This window comes from Sturnira hondurensis, unplaced genomic scaffold (genome assembly GCF_014824575.4).
Source record: "Sturnira hondurensis isolate 20B ecotype Veracruz unplaced genomic scaffold, ASM1482457v3 Scaffold0021490, whole genome shotgun sequence".
Classification (NCBI taxonomy): domain Eukaryota; kingdom Metazoa; phylum Chordata; class Mammalia; order Chiroptera; family Phyllostomidae; genus Sturnira; species Sturnira hondurensis.
The window spans coordinates 2,018,360-2,037,286 of NW_028094121.1; the positions used below are offsets into that span (position 1 = coordinate 2,018,360).

General features: G+C 44.3%; 1 protein-coding gene across 1 annotated transcript in view; it reads right to left on the minus strand.

Annotated features, from left to right (window-relative positions):
- Window positions 1-18,927, minus strand: part of SMAP2 (small ArfGAP2) — a 43,718-nt gene continuing 24,791 nt past the window's right edge. Inside the window, exons 2-10 of the mRNA XM_037032491.1 lie at window positions 13,595-13,728; window positions 12,156-12,241; window positions 11,110-11,188; window positions 7,782-7,868; window positions 6,679-6,760; window positions 5,633-5,742; window positions 4,753-4,918; window positions 3,998-4,314; window positions 1-1,383 (exon numbers count right to left, since the gene is read on the minus strand). Coding sequence (XP_036888386.1) covers window positions 1,258-1,383; window positions 3,998-4,314; window positions 4,753-4,918; window positions 5,633-5,742; window positions 6,679-6,760; window positions 7,782-7,868; window positions 11,110-11,188; window positions 12,156-12,241; window positions 13,595-13,728 — 1,187 coding nt within the window. The 3' untranslated portion in view covers window positions 1-1,257. The remainder of the gene's footprint in view (window positions 1,384-3,997; window positions 4,315-4,752; window positions 4,919-5,632; window positions 5,743-6,678; window positions 6,761-7,781; window positions 7,869-11,109; window positions 11,189-12,155; window positions 12,242-13,594; window positions 13,729-18,927) is intronic.

Sequence of the window (18,927 nt, forward strand, 5' to 3'; positions counted from 1 at the left end):
GTCCTTCCCTGCAATATTTATTAAGGAATTTACACATACACAGGAGAAAGGTAACCAGGAATTGTGGTTCCCACGGATGAAATCTTCGAAGCAGAGTTTTGTTTTAATTTTCAAGTGGGGTGAAGAGTGACTGAGAGGAAAGCTGTCCAGGCTCTCTGCCTCATACACCTGGAGCAGGTGGGGAAACAGGGTAGCCAGGGACACACAGGTACGAAAGAGTGATTGGCAAGTTGGGGGAAGGGAAAGGAGGAAGAGAGCCATCAGTGAGATTGCATTTTTTTTAACTGTAAGAAAAACTGGCAACAGTCTCAGGCTGTTGATAAATTGTTTCCCCTCTGTTGTAAAACTAAACCTGAAAAAACAAAAACAAAAATACCCCAGAGCAGACGGGGAGAGAGTGGGAGGTGGAACACATACACACACGCGCACGCGCACACACGCACACACACATGCACACACGCACACACACGTTAAGCTCTGCGTTCCCTCTGGTGGGGCTGGTCCTCCAGCCGCGGAGCCGGATCCTACCACAGGCAAGATGGAGGCAGGGAAAGGGCTGCGTGTTTTTGTGGGGCCTTCCCGGGGTCTTTGGTGCTAATAAAGGCTGACTGGAGCAGCAGGTCCCAACGCCTCAGATCCAGAAAGCAGCTCCAAGCTCAGGAGGGTAACATTTTTGCTCATCCTCACAGACGGGGGTTCGTCTCTCCCCAGGGCTAGGCCCAACCTGATCTAAGGCCCAAGAAGTATTTAATTTGATTTCAGTACATTCTTAATTCCCATAAATCATGGGAGCATCATGCTTCCCGCCTTAACCAATAATTTAAACATGTAGAAATAGTTTATTAACACACATGGAAGTAGCTCTAAACCCTCCCCTCTTTGCCTAAAACAATACCTACGGGCCGCTCTGACAGTCTGAAAGGAGGGCTACCTTGAGGGAAAGGTTCTCAAAAGTGTGCACATTTCTTCCACAGTATTAAGTGCCTTCTGCCAACAATTCCTAAGGTGCTGGTGCAGGGGAGCACGGGGGTTGCTGGGGAGGAGGTCAGGATAGTTCAGGGACACATACAATGGAAAGCAACAGAGAGGTCTGTGTGTTTGGGAAGTGGCTGGGCTGGGCAGAATGCCAAATCCCAAACGACAGACTGAGCAATTTCTAAACCAAACAGAGAGGTAGGAGAAGGGGATGGGCTGAAAGAGTTGGGGAAAGAGGAGCAAGGGCAGAGGCAGAGGGGCAGCCACCCAGGGGTTCTGTTTTTATTTCCACATCTGAGGGCTGAGAGTCTGATTTGCTGCCTGTCCATTTCCGCTGCTCATCGACTGTCCATAGCTCAGCATGCCATTGGCTCCACAGAAGTTCATCCCTGCCATCTGCTGGGTCATCTGAAAGGGAGAGAGGAGACTTTCAGACCAGGATGTGGGCATGCAGCCAATTAGTGCAAAAGGTAGGGTAGGAGCCCTTCCGTCTGCAGGGATGGGGAGGAGGAGACAAAGGGAACTCTGTCGTGGCATGTAACAGCCCTGAACCGAACTAGATCATTTCAAAGATTCCAGAACTTGTAAATGAAGGACTCCTCAGAAGAGACATGCCGACAGAGACTAGTGCTCAGGGAGGGAGCCCCGGAGTCCTGCAGCCAGTCCACAGGGAAGAGGCATGGGAAGGGGCTCTCTTTCTCCTCTCCAGGCCCTCATCCTAAACAGAAGGAGCCTATTGCTAATTTGCCGAAGCCAAACCTGAGAGTAGGGAGAAGCCCCCACACCAGCGCGCCTGTCTTCTCTCCAGCAGAGTTATTACTGTCAATGAAAGTGCTTGTGCACACTCAAGAGAAAAAGAAAAATGGACTGTTCAGGATGAACAAAGGCAGACAAAAGGAAAAAAAAAGACCAACGTGTCTTGAGTGCATGAGAAGGGAAACTGGGAGCCTGGAGCCCCCGGAACAGGGCCTGCACGGGTCGGGGCCTGTCTGTGGTTTGCTTTGAAAGACTAGCCTCTGGCAGTGAACAGAAGAAACAATTTATCAACGCAAAATGCCTTAAATTTCCTATGCCTAGTACATTTTCTCCAGAAGCTTTTTCTTTAGGAGGTCTATTTTTCTTCCACCAACTTTTAATTTCAAGCTTACAGAAAACTTGAAAGAAATAGTACAATGAAACCCATTAAGGCATCCCTTTCTTAAATTCACCAATTATCAGCATTTTACCATATTCTCTGACCTATCTGCATGAACTTTAAAAATGTTGATGGGCACTGAAAATTGTGGATATGGGACACTTCACCCCTGAAGTCAGGATGCATTTCGTAAGAAATAACGCTTTCCTGGAACCACAATACAGTTAACATGCTCCAGAAATGTACGATTAACACAGCATTCTAATTCACGTTTCATTTTCATGTCTCTATGGTCTCCTTTCATCTAGAACACTTCACCTACCCCATTTTTCTTTCTTCCTGACATTGTTTTAAGAATCCAGCCACTTACTTAACAGAAAATCCCTCAGTTTGATTTTATGTCATGTTTCTTATGATAGGATCCACTTTTGGCAAGAATTCTATGTTGGTGATATTGTGTGCTTCTTAAGTCTTCATACAAGATGCCAGAAAGCATGTGATATTAATTCGTCCCATTGCTGGCAATTTTACACTGGACCATTTGGCCTAGGTAGTAGCTATCACTGTGTTTTTCCACTGTAGTTAATACATAATCTGAAGCATATTTCTTTGAGAATGTGAATACCCTATTTTTCTACAATTATTAGTGGTCATTCTTCAGTACAGGCTTTCTCTCCCTCTACCCCACACCCAGTTAAAGATATATATTACTATGGACACATGGGTTTTTTCCTGCAGTGTTATAGTCTATTAGTGCCTTTCTCAGTTCAAGAGCGCCCTCTTCTGTTAGCATAGTGAACTGTTTTGCAGAGGGGAGGACGATGTGTTTCTGACTTTGTTACCCTCTTTTCCCCTTCCCAGCACCACCAGGCCTCCAGAGGGCATGTCCTTTTCAGTCATCCCATCTCCGGAGAAGCAGTGCTTTCTGAGGCTGCCGTCTATAATCCTACACATTTCAGTCCCTTATTTTTGATTCTCCAAATAACCGGAGTCCTTATCTACCAGGTCTCAGACCTCTTCTCAACATGTCTCCAATCAGGGTTGGTCTTTCTCTTTCTAGGGGATGATTTTATCTGTCTTCTTTCACCTCTGGCCTCCTGTTTCCTCTCCTCTTTTCTTTTCTTTTTTAGATTTTCTTTATTTATTTTTAGAGAAAGGGAGGGAGAGACAGAGAGAAATATCAATGTGTGGTTGCCTCTCACGTGCCCCCAACTGAGGACCTGGCCCACAACCCAGGCACGTGCCCTGATTGGGAATTGAACTGGTGACCCTTTGGTTCACAGGCCAGCACTCAATCCACTGAGCTACACCAGTCAGAGCTCTTTTTTAAATTTATTTATTGGTTTTAGAGAAAGTAAAAGGGGAGAGAGAGATCAGTTTGTCATTCCACTTTTTTATGTATTCATTGGTTGATTCTTGAATGTTCCCTGACCCAGGATCGAACCCACAACTTTGGGATGATTCTCTAACCAACTGAGCTACCTGGCCAGGGTCCCACCCTTCTTTTCACAGCCTTCTCCGAGATGCTGGCAATTACATGCCAAATGCCATGTAATTTGAAGTCTGTAGTATTCTGTCTATGAGATGTAGTAGCCGTGGTTCTGGGAGGTTTTATTTGTTCTCCTTGTTTATCTGTATATGTTTTCTTTTGTTTTTGTTTTGATGAATGCATAGATTTGGATTTAGGCAGTTACCCTTATTCTACATGAACCCAGAACTATGCAGAAAGTCTGACTTTGGAAGGAAAAATAGCAAACCTAAGCATAAGAATGTCTCTTGTATTACCTCATCTATTGGAAAGATACAAACTCTAAGGGAGAGACACAAAGTGAGATGGCCTTGAGGAAGTCTGAAAACACTTGTCCCAAATAAAATAGGGTGGCTTACCTGAGTAAGGTTCCATTGCAGCTGCTGGGCTGGCTGAACCCCGTACACAGTCTGGGGCACAGCTGCCACGCCTGCCATGTAGCCAGCCTGCTGGGCGGTCATCATTCCATTTGGCACACCCATCACTGGTGCCTGCATACCGCCCATATAGCCTGCAGGCATGGCCATTGGGGCAACCATCCCGGAGGCTCCTGGCTGAGCTACCATGCCTACGGGTGGGGGCATCATGCTCCCCATTATGCTGTTAGGGGGTGCAACCCCAGGGAAGCTGGGGTAGGCTGTGGGATATGCCATCTGAGCAGGAGCCATGAACATTGCTGCCAAGAAAACACATACACAGATTTGTTAAGAAACCACGCAAAGTCAGTCCAAAGTGTCACTGGCTAATCCTTTCCCTCTAGAATTTCTCAGGACTAGTCAACTCAGAATGCTCTTTTACACAGCGGAACAGTGAGTTAGACAGAATCTCTGCAAGGCTGGCTACGGCTTACCACCAGTGGGTTTCTGACCTCGCCACATCCCCTTTAAGGTCTAGATCCAAACCTAGAATCAGAAGTCACAAAGGTGTGACACTGGACCCCACAGAAGAATCTGCTGATACTTTGTGGCTTCCTAAGAAATGTCATTCATGCACAGGCATGTTTGGAGTACGATGTCACAGTCCCCACAGCAGCTGCCCCACCACAATGAGTAACTCCTACACTTAGTCCTCGAATCTCTGTCTGGCACGTTGTCACGACCCCCATGGATTCTACCTTGGGCAGGCATCTGTGGTGTCTGGGACCCATACAGTGAGAGGATGGAGTCTTTAGAGAGCTGTTTCTTGCTTGTTTCTTCTGCTTTGCTCCCTGGCTCTGGAAACAGGTTCAGGTTCTCAGGAACTGAGCCGGCGCTCCCTGCAGTTGGCATGGAACCTACAACCTTGGGGCACAGAGCGCAGGGGGAGAGTTCAATGGTCCCCAGGGGGGTCTCCATAAGGACCTCCCTCATCTCTCTGCTGCTTCTAACTCTTGCAATAAGAATTCATAGCCGAAATTAATAGCCTCCTGACATTTTTACCATACAAATATCTGAACACACCTGATAGTTAAGCTCTGGAAAAATACTTTGTTCTTTAGCAAAACAATGTGATTTCCTAAAAAAAAAAATTAAAATAAATTTTAAAAATAAAAGCAATCTACAAATATTTTTGTAAAATATCCATTTTGCAGGGTTGTGGTGAAGATTTTAAATTATAGATGAAATATACAAAATAATATAAAAAATACCTAGCACTGTATATGGTACTTAGCAAATATTCCCCAAATAGTAGCCATCAAATGTTTCAAGTCTTTCACACCTACGAATTCTCTGGCAATAACTCAGGCTGAGGAGTTGACCTGAAATATCAGTTTTTACAATCTGACAGCCCTCAGACAGAAGCCTGTTCAAAGGGCCCACTCTTTGGGGGCAGGAGAAAATGGAGTGAGTAGTAAACTTAGTGACAGAGAAAACACAGTGTTAAGGAAAGAACCAAGAACCAAGAAAACCAAAGTTCCGTTCCACCAAGGAAGCGTGACTTGGATCCATGATTAAGTTATCAAAATCACCCTTTTCAGAATCTTATTTAAATCCCAAGGAGCCCACAAGACTCACCTGTCTGGAGACCGAAGAAGAGGGGGATGCAACAGAGGCCAAAAGGTCCAAGTCCTTCTCTAGGGTATTGCTGGTCTTACTACTCGCAATGGAGCAGGCCACAGGAGCATCTGGGAAGGAAGACTGAAGTCACAATGTAGCACTGATCATGAAGCCCGCGCCTTCCTTCTATTGTAGACAAAAGACCACTGAGAAGGCCCACCTGCTCCATCATGGACCTGGAAATCTAGGCTTCTGGAATCATCCAGCTTGGATGGGGCATCCCAAGAGAGGCCTCACCCCCCCACTCTCAAGCACACTTTGAAGAAGCATGGAGAGCCGGGCCCAGGGTAACAGAAACCCAGGCCTGAAGGCTGGACCAGCACCTCAGCAAGGGGGCTGGCTGGCTCCCTCCTGGCTGAGGGACAAAGCCACGTAGGGCTGATTTTCAGAGAGAAATGAAAGATATAGAAATTAGAAGCCGAAGTAGTCAATAACCTAAATTCGCAGAAATGGGCTGAAATAAGGACAACCATCAGCACTGTGAAAGGTAAAGAACGAGCCACACTTCCGAAAGGGGCATGGTTTCTAAAACAGGGAGAAAAGCGAGCACCAGGTAGGGGGCGCGCCTGAAAACTGAGAGGCCGGGGCAAGGCTGACAGGTGCGGGTGTAGTGAAAGTGCTAATGTTCACTGAGTGTGCACTGTGTGCCAGGCTTGGGACTAAGAGATTTAGAGGCATCATCTCCTTTCATCCTCCCAACAACAGACACCCTTGCAGTGGAGACGCAGCACTGTCACGTAATGGTAAGTGGCAGGGCTGGGACTCCGGCTCCGGAGGCCATACTCTTAACCACTGCCCTGCACTGCCGCTCTGAAAACGTCTCAGAAAACACCATCTCAGCAACTGCTCAGACGTAAAACAACAGGAGGAACACGAGAGAACACTCTTAGTGATAGGACACAAATGGGAGACCACCCCCACCTCTCCCTCTCCTCTCCTCCCAGGGTCAGAGAGAATTCATCAAAATGTGTAAGATCATGGGAGTGGAAAAGTCAGACTCTTACCAAGGCCCAGCAAATCTAGGACGGGCGCTGCGGATTTCGGGGAGCCCTTCCGAGGTGGCTGTGGGTCTTCTTTTTTCTGTGGCTGAGGTGAAAATATGTTATAGAAAGAAATGAGCAGGTGTTTTGAACCCTTTTTCCCCTCTTTACCGTAAAGCCACAGGTATTGCTGTGGTATGGCTGCTGCTATTCACAGAGACTTATCAACGAAACAAAACTCAGGAAGTGGCAGGTGAAAGAATCAGGGGGCGTGAGAGCAGAACTCAAACCCAAAGTGAAAAACACAGATACCAGCTGTGCTTGCCTGGCCTTCTGAAGAGACAGATCTGTCTGAAACCAAGACAAGCACAGATCAGGGGTCTGACAGAAGTAGCAGTTTTGGGTCCTGGGAAAAACAAGAATGAAGTAGGTGTCTGATGGCACAAAAGCCAAGAGCCAACAAATCTCCCAGTGACTAGAAAACCATTAATACTAAAAGGGAGATCAGTCTAAAGATTACCGAATTCACCCGCCGGTATCACTAGTGACTGTGTCCCTTAGACAGTGTGACTCAGAACGATGATGAAACGTTCTTTTTAAGCAAACAGGAAAAAGTCCTCTCTCCTGAGATTCCAGGCTCTGATACGGGAGTATCTACCACTACAGCCACCGTATGTCCTGTGGAAAGAGGGCGGTGTCCACTTCGACATGACAGAGCAAGAATGCGAGAAGTGATTGTTTAAAATGGGTCAGTGTGGCCTGGCCTCTGGACTGCTCTTCACTGCAATGGGAAACGAGGTACAGAAGGTCTAGCAAGAGGACTAACGTAAGGGTAACATTCATTCAGAAGGTGTCACACAGCCTTGACATTCCGGCATGGAACACGCCTCTTGCTTAAATGGAACAGATGTGGTTCCCAGCCTGCCATCTGGCCCCAAAGAGAAGTGTTACAGAGCAGATTAGGCCACAATCAGCTATGGGGAAAAAGCAGAAACGGCAGTGGGTGATCTAATCCCAAGGTGGAACCCTGCAGCCCCAGGTGCAATGTGCCGCCAACCTCACAGCAGCCTCCGCACACGTGAGCACGCCTGAGGCCGCCCACACAGGATGGACACCTTCCCACTTACCATTTTCACTTTCTCAAAAACGACAGGTTCCACTTTTTTCTCTGGAGCTGGCTCATTCCCTCTTTTCCACTTGTCATCTTTTTCTTTCTACAATGATTTTACAAACAAGACAAAGAACACAGGCTCAATGGTGATTAACAGTTTGATAAGTTGTCATTCCAAATGTCCAAAAAGGAAACAACAAAATCCCTGCTGAATCTGACCCAAAAGTCTGACAAGCTTGGGAGTTTCATGGTGCAGGGCCTGAGCGGGCCCGCCCGCTTCAGCCTCAGGCTCCAGGAGGCATCTCGCAAACGTCTTGGGCACCTGCCCTCCCAGTTCTGTCTCACGGCTCTTGAAATGTGCAGTTCAGGCTACCTGCCGCAGTCCAACATCTCACCCATCTGCTGCCCCTTTTTGACTCGGGTTTAACTGGCTCATGCTTTGAGCCACCCCCACCCCCACCCCCCCTCGCAGTCTTGGCATATATCAGTGAAACAAGTTCACATTCAGACTAACAAATATCCTTTGTGATTTTATAAAGTCAATAATAAGTTCTCTCAATCTTTGCATCTTTTTTAAAAAACTCAGGAAATGAATTGTAATTTCAAGCTTAATGATTAGGAAAACAAAAATCAAGGAAAGAAGGCTGGAAAAAGGAGTAAAAGGATTAAAGTAACCCTTTCAGGTGTCCTGAGTGAGCCACCTGTATAAAGCCAAAAAGCACATCCAAAATAAAATATCAGTCTCTGCCGGTTTTGTTACTTTCGGAGGTAGTTTCGTAATGCTTTCACAGATGTTACTGGTCACAGTTTAAAAATCAAATAAACATTTAAATGTTAACCAGAACCACAAAGTAAACTCAAGAACGTAGGCACATGAAAGGACGTATAGCACACATGTGGAAATGTTCAACCTTGCTAATGATCAAAAAGTGCACATTATAATGCTTTTCTTTTCTGAAAGGAAGACCTTAGTAATCCCTAATGTTGGAAGAGATGACGTAAAACCCACACTCTGACACAATGCTGAGAAGACAGTATCAAACAGTACAACTTCTGGAAAGTATGTTGGTGAAAGTATAAAAAATACTGAAACCCTTTGACCTAGATAATACCATTTCTTCTAATACATTTTGAGAAAATAATTCAAAATATGGAAAAGCTCATATGCCCCAAGAAATTCACCCCACAATTATTTATGGGAAGAAAAACGTAAATCACAACCTTTATGCCACAGAAGGAAAATGGTAAGATAAGCTGTGATCTAAGTACGTCAAATAAAAAAATACTGAAATAGCCTTTTGGTGAGCAGGAGGTATTTCCTCCCTAAATGAAGACACTCAGTGAGTGCAAGGGGATGTTTTCGGGAGTGGGCTCTCTGTCCTCATGTGGCAGCACCTCCCTCCTCCCATCTTTGGGATTACCTGGGACGCCCTTTTCTGATCTCATCTAATGTCTTCAGGTGCAACGCACGGAGGTAGGCAAACAGACTATAGTATTCTAGAAGTGAAAGGAAGTGCATGTGTTTTCGTTTCAAATCCTTTTGGATAAGCCATCCAAGCCGTAGCTCTTCAGTGGGTTGATCTTCCTTGGAACAGTCGTAATGACCTCCAGGTCCCTTTCTGGATGACTCCGAGGTAAGAGTCCTTCGTGCCGAGGTGACAGGGCTTATCTTTACCTAGCTGCAAGTACTACCTTGCACTTACCTGCCTGCGTGGTTAATGCCTTTTCACACAACCTCAAAAGATCAATCTGGAGCTGATTCCAGTTCATTCCTTTTCATTCAACATCGAAAGACCAATTTGCAGCTTTAAATTATCTGGAAGGGCTTAGAGCTCCATGTACACTTAATGATTTTATTAACTATCTCATCCTCCACTAAATAACTCACTAGGTGGATGACAGATAAACAGTGTGCTAGATTTAGAGAATCCCACACTTTCTACCCTTCGTGTGTCTCAAGAAAGTAGTCAATTATACCTAAGCAAATTTCCTGTAGAACCTTGTCCAGAGCTCTCTAGATAGCCCTATGTACTGGTTCTTTAGTCGTCAGTAACCGGGCTTGTATTCTTCCAGCAACCATGTCATATTCCCTCCTGTATGCTATACTTGTCCCAGTTATCATACATCACAATCCAGATCCTAACCACGACGTGCCTAGAACGAAAAGTGCACCTGGCCGCTGATGTCTCCTTCCATGACCCTCCCAGGAAAAAGCATCCCAGTGCAATCAGTCCATGAACACACAGGACATACATGCTGGTCAAACTGAAGAAAACTGGTGATTTAATTACATTTAATTTTGTTGACTTCATTTGTAGAAGAGATATTCATGTATATATGTACGTATGTATGAAGAATCTGTGTGGCTGTGTATATATAAATAATATACATATAACATATATATACACACACATATATAGATGTATATGTATATATATATATATATATATATATATATATATACACACACATATATATATATATATATATATATATATATATATATATACTATTCTATTTGATCTCATATGCCCAGCATGCCTGAAGAAATAATTTGGAACTGGAAGTCACTAACACCCAAATACAAACCAAAACAAAGAATTCACCGACGGTTTGCCCTGTCCAACCCAGAAGCCAACAATTTTTCCATGACATTTCATGGTCTCGATTCAGTAACTGGCTCTTTTCTACTTCTGCATTTTTTTTAAATTAATTGTTGTTCAGCTACAGGTGTCCTCATTCCCCCCCCATTACTCTCCCCTGCCCTCCCCTGCCCTCCCCTGCCCTCCCCTGCCCTCCCCTCCCCTGCCCTCCCCTCCCCTCCCCCATCTTCCACATTCAGTCCTCCCCCCACCCGCTGTTGTCTTTGTCCACGGGTCCTTTACACGTGTTCCCTGGCCCCTCCCCTTCTTCGCCCCATTGTCCTCCACCCCCTCCCTTCTGGTCACTGTCAGTTCTTTATTCCCATGTCTCTTTCTATTTTGCTCACATGTTTGTTTTTTGTTACTTCTGTATTTTTTAAATGATAGTTGTTTTGTTTTAATTTTATTAATTTATTTTCAGAGGGGGAATAGAGGGAGAGAAACGTCAATGTGTAGGGGAAATATCAATCAGTTGGCTCTCACACGCCCCCAGCTGGGGACCTGGCCCTGAACCCAGGCCTGCACCCTGACTGGGAATCAAACCGGCAACCTTTCAGTTCACGGGCTGGCGCTCATTCCACTGAGCCATACCAGCCAGAGCTAAATGCTTTGGAGCACACTGGTAGGTGTTCTTCAAATTCTTACTATAATTAATAAGCAAATTACTTATTATAAACAAAACTTGAAAGATTTACAACCAACCCTAAGGGCATTGATGTCCAGACTTCGGTCCATGTATTTCTTCTTCTCATATTTATCTCGAATAAATCCCTCGACAGCTCTGCGAAAAGCTCATTAAGGATAAATCAAACTAGTCTTTCCTGCAGGACAACTACGAAAGGTCAGCCTGTATCCCACAGAACATCGTTCTCCTCTCTGCCTCCTGCCTGGTTTCCCCACGCAGCTTCCCTGGACAAAACCCTGAGACGCCTCCTGCCTGGTTACTGCAGGGAACCCTATTTCCTGATTTTCCCTCAGAGGACGGATAGCCACAGGTGGGATTAATTTTCATGTTGACAGCAGAGGAGCCTGTGGCTGTTCTAGAATACAGATAGAGCAGCAGTCAATGACCTATTTCAGAGCCCTTACGTCAACAGGCCTCAAACAAAGGTAACGGAGTGGCCTTTAAAAATATAGACTCTTGCGCCCCATGGCCAGACTCTGATCAGTGGGTCTTCTTTCTGCAGGGCCCCAAATCTGCACTGTAACAGGTGCCGACTGTACCAACCAAAATGTGAACTCTAACAAGATGGTCAACAAACCACATTTTGAGAAGCATGGCCTTTACGGGGTTTGGTTTCATCAACTAGGTGCTACCCCATGTTGAGGGCATGGGGAAAAGTTATTAAATGGCCAACAACAGGTAATTCTTTCACATAAAAAGGCCCTAAAAGTGGCTGGTAGTTTTGCTGATTCAACACAACATCTTAAACTATTTTTACCAAACAATAGCTTCAGAGATCCAAAAACTACTGCAGATGGCACTTTACAGAGAAATTCACAGTGAACAACTGCAGTCTTAATTCCCAAATGCGTTTTCCCCACGTGAAACCGCCATCCTACATAGGAAGTACACATATGCTTTTTGCGGGCCTTCGTTGGAGGAGAGAGAGAGAAAACATAACTATGACTAATCCACGTAGATCAAATCTGACTTTGCCCAGACAGATCGTGGGTCTTGAGTCTATGTGACTCTCCCAAATCCCCAAAATACCACTCAGGCCTCTAAGTCGCTCCAGAAAAGATACGGGTCTATTTGAGGTCGCCGGAAGGTCTCAGGAAGGTAGGCTTCGTACAGTCGGTTGGCCTTGCCATTCCCCATCTCTTGCATGCACTGCAACCAAAGAGATGTGGAAACACGGAATGTCAGATCGGGGAAGAGCTGAAAAACAACTGATTCTCATGATTCTCTCTACTTTGCCCCCAACCATCCACCCCTGTGAGTTTCAATCTTTCTCACTGAAAGATCTGACAAGATATGTTTAATTCAGTCATAATTCAAGATCCCATTTGAAAGTCCGAGACACACAGCTACCCATCAAAACATCTACTGGGCAGCAATAATCAGTGCCTCATCGGGCAGGCAACACACAGGCAGTAACTACGTTCGAAATTTATACTACTGATTAACCTGTTCGACTTAATTACCAACAAATGTGTTTTAACTGGGCTTTTTATTTTCTTTTATTTTAGAGGGGATGGGAGGGAGCGAAACACGGATGTGACAGGGAGACAGCGACCGGCTGCCTTCCACACCTGCACCAACTGAGGAGGGAACCTGCAACCCAGGCATGTGCCCCAACCAGGCGTCAAACCGGCAATGCTTTGGGTTGCGGGACGACACCCAGCCAACTGAGCCACATGGGCCGGGGCTCAACTAGGCTTTGAAATAGACTCTTTAACACTTGGGAGAGATAAACCCCAAGAACTTATAGAATGGTCAAATTCCCAAATGCTCCAAGGCACGTAACTTCCTTCATAAGATACAGGAAAGTGAACTGAAAAATATTGATACAGCTCAATGTTTAGACCTTTCATAAATCTATAAAAACAGCCTAAAGTATTTCAAAAGCCACAGTCTGGTTAGGAATAACCTCTTATTTCCACCATAAACTTTAGCACCGGGTTTTCTTTGGAGTCACTATTCCACCCTCAGAAAAAGAAAATTGTTTTGAATTAATTACCACGAGAAGTTTCAGTGCAGGAAGGGAACCGAGAACAACGAGGCCACGTCGAGGTGCCGGTCTGAGGCTGGCGGACTCACTAACCCCAGGGTCTCGCTCCCAGCCCACCAACCTAACAGCAAGCAATGGGCACATGTGCATTTTAGCAATAAAATGTTACGAGTCTGCGAGTTAGAGGGGTCTTTTTTTAATTTTGTTTTTAGAGAACATCTAAAACTACAAATGTTACATCCGCAAATGCTGAGAGTCTTAGAAAACAATCCAAAGACCCCCCTATCCACTCGCCTGGATACATGGGGTCTAGACCATAGGCTATTTGCATTTCAAAGTAAGTAAAATAAAGGTAGAATAATTTGTATTTTAAATAGTAAAATTAAAAATTTCACTATTAAGTATGAGAATTTGACGTGTTTGACAACTAAACTTTCCTGTATCTTCACCTTTGTGCCCAGTGTGAAGTTCATCCGGAACCACTGTAACTCACTCTTGGGTTGCATAAGTACCTGAATCTGTTCTTGAGTCCACTGGTCAAGGTTAACTGATTTTACCCTGGATATGTGCACCCCCAGATTCCTGTGGATTCCAGCACATCGGATGCAGATGAACACACCAATGTTCCAGGAGGCCCATCGCGGCCCTGTGAAGGTCAGGAGCAGGACAGTAAAGTACAAATTAAAACAATGTTCAAGGCCCAAGCTGTAATATTTAGATTATCAAACATTTTTGCTACCATGTAAGTGAGAGAATTGTTACCACAATTGCCTCTTTATTGGTTTTGTTCATTCCTCTACGGGTCAGCTTTTTTTGTTGTTTTTAATTTTTTTAACTATACCACACAGTGGTTTTTAGTATACAGAGATAAACGTAGGTTTTCATAGGTTTACAGTTGTTCATATGGAAAATAATAGAATAATTAATAAATAAAAATATAAGAATAAACTGTTTCACGTACCCACAACTGCAAAGCCACTTTTGCGCCACCCTGTATTCACACAGTTGTGCAACCGTCACCACTGTCTAATTGCAGAACATTTTCATCACCCCCAAAAGAAATCTCAAGCCCATAAGCGAGCACTCCCCATTCCTCCCAACTCCCCTCCACCCCGACCCCGGGCTTTGGCAACCGTAAATTTAATTTCTGTCTGTACAGACTTGCCATTTCATATAAATGGAATTATGCATCATGCAGACATTGTTGTGTGGAGTAGCTTTTCATAATGTCTAATGATATGAGTGTTGAAATGTAGACGTTATAATACTGCTGCTTACATACAGAAAAACCCTAGGAGAACAGGGCGAAGTTATGTCGCACTGTACTCAGTCCTACATGAACAGCCCTCCCTAGAGCAACTTTTCGATGGTGGTGGGCCCGGGTTCACTTTTCCTGCTAGGAAAAAAGATACAGTCATGCCATGCCAGCCCAAGGTTCGACCTGAAATTTAAAACTGTGTTTATCCTCTTCTCCCTACCAGGCCTATAAAATATGCATCCAGATGAACTTAATAGGAGAAGCTTGGGCTCATGTCCCTGCTTCACCCAACTGCAGAATCATCTAGATCACAGGCAGCAAACGCAAGGCCCATGGGCCAAATCCAGCCCTCCACCTTGTTTTATCCGGCCCAGCACCTTGTTTCTACCTGGTGGCAGTGCTGAGCTCTCACTTAACTGTTAAGGAGTAGTTACATTCATACAGTCCTAAAGTTATATTCGGTCCTTTGAAGGCAACCTTGAGGCTGATGTAGCCCCTGGTGAAAATGAGTCTGACACCCCTGACCTAGACTCAAGACTGCCACATAAAGATGCTTACTGAAATAAAAGAAGTCTTAAGTAGGTATTTTAATAAAAAACTGTTACATAATCTCTCATTCCCTGCTAACTTTGCTCACCCTAATAATCACTCTGGAAAATTATCAAACTTCTCTTCATAATTTTTATACAGGAAAAAGCAACTTACTTTTATATGACACCTGCTGAAGACTTACTGAAAAATCACTAATATTTCCTTCTCCATCATTCCACTAGGTAGAAATTTACCACACAAAATAAGCATGATATCAAAGTTAGCAGTTATGATAGAGAGGTGAAAAGACACAAACTGATCTTCTACAGAGAGAAACAGGACCTTGTATTCTGAGCAACTAAGGGTAAAAGGCTGGACACAGACAACTGTTGGGTTGGTCTGCGGTTTTGGACAGCAGTTTAATAGAGGAAGGCTAGAATCATATGCCAGCTTGTTCTCAGAAATTTGAATCCACAGTTACTACAAGTTAGAACGTAATTGTTTGACAAAGATATCACTCAGACACTGTGTCAAGTACTACGAACACAGAAGGCTCTAATCCTCCTCACAACCACCAGGTGGTGGGCTCGCCTGAAACTTCATCCCAGTACTTCTCATCACTATTACACCAACAGACTTAGATTCATCTTCTAAAAAGACCTTCAGTCCCTCTGAGTCCCCAGACAGAGTTGCATAGTCCTGCTGTATAGCTAATCCACACACTAATGATTCACACGCTTCTTCCAGTGACTGGGAGTCACATAAACACAAAACATATCTGTTTTCATTCAAACAGATATGAATGAAGTTTCACAGGAGGCTGTATATGTCTATTTTAGGTTGCAGCTTTCATAAAGGAATTCAGATATGATCTAAGTTACATAGCATTAAAAATAGGAGCAAAAGTTAATAGCTCAGGTTCTTTTACCATTTTCCATTTGTTCTAGATTCTAGAACTCATGATAAAATAGTTAAAATATATTTGTTTGTGAACAAAACCAGAAGTCAAAAACACTTATTAAAAGTAAGTTGTGGCACATGGGGAATGGAGTCAGTAATGATCTAATAGCTACATATTACCATGTATGGCCTACGCATATATATATGGTCTGCACACACGCACACACACACACACACACACACACACACATAACTACATGCAGTGTCAGATGGGTACCAGAATTATCGGGGTGATCACTTCATAAGTTACATAAATGTTTAATCACTACGTTGTACATCTGAAAATAATATAATATTGAATGCCAACTGTAACTGAAAGAAATTTTCTTTTATTTTTAAGAGTTAAATTAAAAAGTCAGCTAGGGAATGTGGGTGATGCTGTTGGCTTCCTGGAGAAGGCAGTCCCCAGTCCCCTCAGCCACTAGCACAAGTGTGGACCTTCTCCAGACCCCATTCCAGAGACTCTGCCTCTGAGGGACATAAGACTAAGACCCGACAAGGAGCTACTAACAAGGCCACAGTGCAGAAACACAGGCAGCAATACTGTCACGAAAAGCCAGGAGAGCCCCCTTGCCCCTCCCACACCCCTCCCACAATCTTTCCACAGGGGTACAGAGATAGTTCCATCCTGGGCACTCAGCCTCCGTCAGTTTTAAGCTACTAGATTTATCAGTCAATAGCTGCATGTTCCATAAAAGGTTCTGCAATTGGAGAAGAAAAAAATAAGAAACAAAAGTTACTTTTGTTTGGCTGAAAAAAAAAGTTACTTATATGGCTGAAAATGTGGGAAAACTGTGGCATGATTAAAAGTACAGTCTTGCCCTGGCTGGTGTGGCTCTCCTGGATTGAGTGGGTTGAGTGCCAACCTATGAACCAAAGGGTCGCCAGTTCGATTCCCAGTCAGAGCACATGCCTGGGTTGTGGGCCAGGTCCCCAGTAGGGGACACATGAAAGGCAACCACACATTGTTGTTTCTCTCCCTCTTTCTCCCTCCCTTCCCTTCTCTCTAAAAATAAAAAAATAAAATGTTTTTAAAAATAAAAATACAATCTTTGCACTAGACAAAACTTAGTTTTATATGTCAGCTCCATCAATGATTAGCTGTATGACCTTCAGAGAGATACTTAAACTTCCCCAAATCTCGGTTTCCTCACTTACAAAATGTATATAAAATATCTACCTCACAGTGCTTAGAATGTAGAGGGCAGTGGTATCAAAGGAGATTTCCAGACCCATTTCCAATTCACCCTCCTCACTGATAAGGGCTGGCTAATTCGTTCACGTGTATATGCCACCACTCCGTGCAACTCTAGAGAACGCTTCTTGTTAGACAGGAGTGAGTCCCGGTCCTAAAATGTCAGAACAAAAGTGGATTGACTGAATAGAAGAAGGAACTGAACAATTCCAATTTCAAAGTCTTCTAGAAAACATGAAATTCTAAGCAGCTTCCTTTATCTCCCTCAAAATAGTCCTTGAAAATGCACTCTGCAAACCCCCAGCTGTCTCCCTTCTCTGCTACCTAGCCCACGCTGCCCCTGTGCCCACACACGCCTCTGCTGAGCATACCAAGGAGGGCCCAGAGCTGTCAGGCCGACGCGCTTGGATTCCACAGCACCTGGCACTGCTGCTACGAGGCAAAACAACTTAAATCTGGTGCGCTTGCAAAGATAAACCAATTGTCCAGTACACATCAGTCATGGCAGCCAGGAGAAAAATATAAAAGATACCACTTTGAAGTTGAAAATACTGACTCTGAGAGGCAATATTCTGAACTCTTTTGAAAGAAGAGGATGATATTAATTGGTAGTGATGAGCAAAACACAAGAACAAGGTCAAGGCTCAGGAAGCATAAGCAATATTTAAATTAACATATAAGCCCTGGCTGGTGTGGCTCAGTGGATTGAGTGCCAGCCTGCAAACCAAAGCATTACTGGTTCAATTCCCAGTCAGGGCATATGCCTGGGTTTCAGGCCAGGTCCCCAGTTGGGGGCACGTGAGAGGCAACCACACATTGATGCTTCTCTCCCCTTCTCTCTCTCTCCCTTCCCCTCTCTCTAAAAATAAATGAAATCTTTTTAAAAATTAACATACAATTGCAGTGATACTGCAATAAGGAACCAGTGAAAATAAAGAAAACACATGGACGTGGTGGATGAATTAAGGCTACAGTGAGTACCAGCACCAGGGAAATCTGGGCTCACACTGACAAATACACTGGACTTTCGCTTTGATGTCTCTCTAGGGCTCATGACTCCATTTGTAAAATGGGAAGCACATAAGTAATATCCAATTTATATTCAAATTCTGGACAGCTTCTGCTGTCCAGTAACTTCTGGTGCTCTATTGTGAATTTCTCTTGCTGCTGAAACTTCCCCCAGACCAGAGCTGCTAGGCTCAGAAGGATTCTGGGCTTGAGAAGTGAGCAGAGACCAGAACTAGAGTTACAGATAGAGCTTAAAGCTACTGCTATGATAATTACAGCTCCATGGCTTCTAACCTACAGAGCTCCAAACGAATAAACGTTGAGAAGAAAAAAAAAATGAGACATTTAAAAAATCAATGTCCGTATGCAGACTTGCTGGCCTCATGGAGCTGCTGAAAAGCTCTTCAAAGGTCAAGGGTGGGAGAGAAAACCTCTTCCATCTTCTGTCCAAGCCCTGTTGAGTTTACCTTGGAAACTTTCCCAAAATCCATCCATCTCTACCTAGACCTCTCATCTCTCATTCTTAACCAGTCATTCTTTTAATGGTATTTGCATACCTACTATGTGCCAAGCACTCTGTGTGCTAGTTATTATAGTTATAATAGGCTGAGACAATAAAGATGAGATTCCCGACACAAAGAGCTCACGGACTAACACCTGACTGGTCTCCAGACTCCCACCAGGATCTTCCTAAAACTGAAATCTGTACAGCTCAGACCTCCAAATACAAACCTTTCATGCAGTCTCGTGTATTAAGGTGAAAATGCAAACTGGCACAAATTTTCTAGGCATATCACAAACTGTGTTCTCTATCTCTTGCCACAAAACCTGCTTTTCCTCTGTTTTTCTCCATCTTAATGAAGTCCGCCTCCAACCACTCAGATGCATCGGTC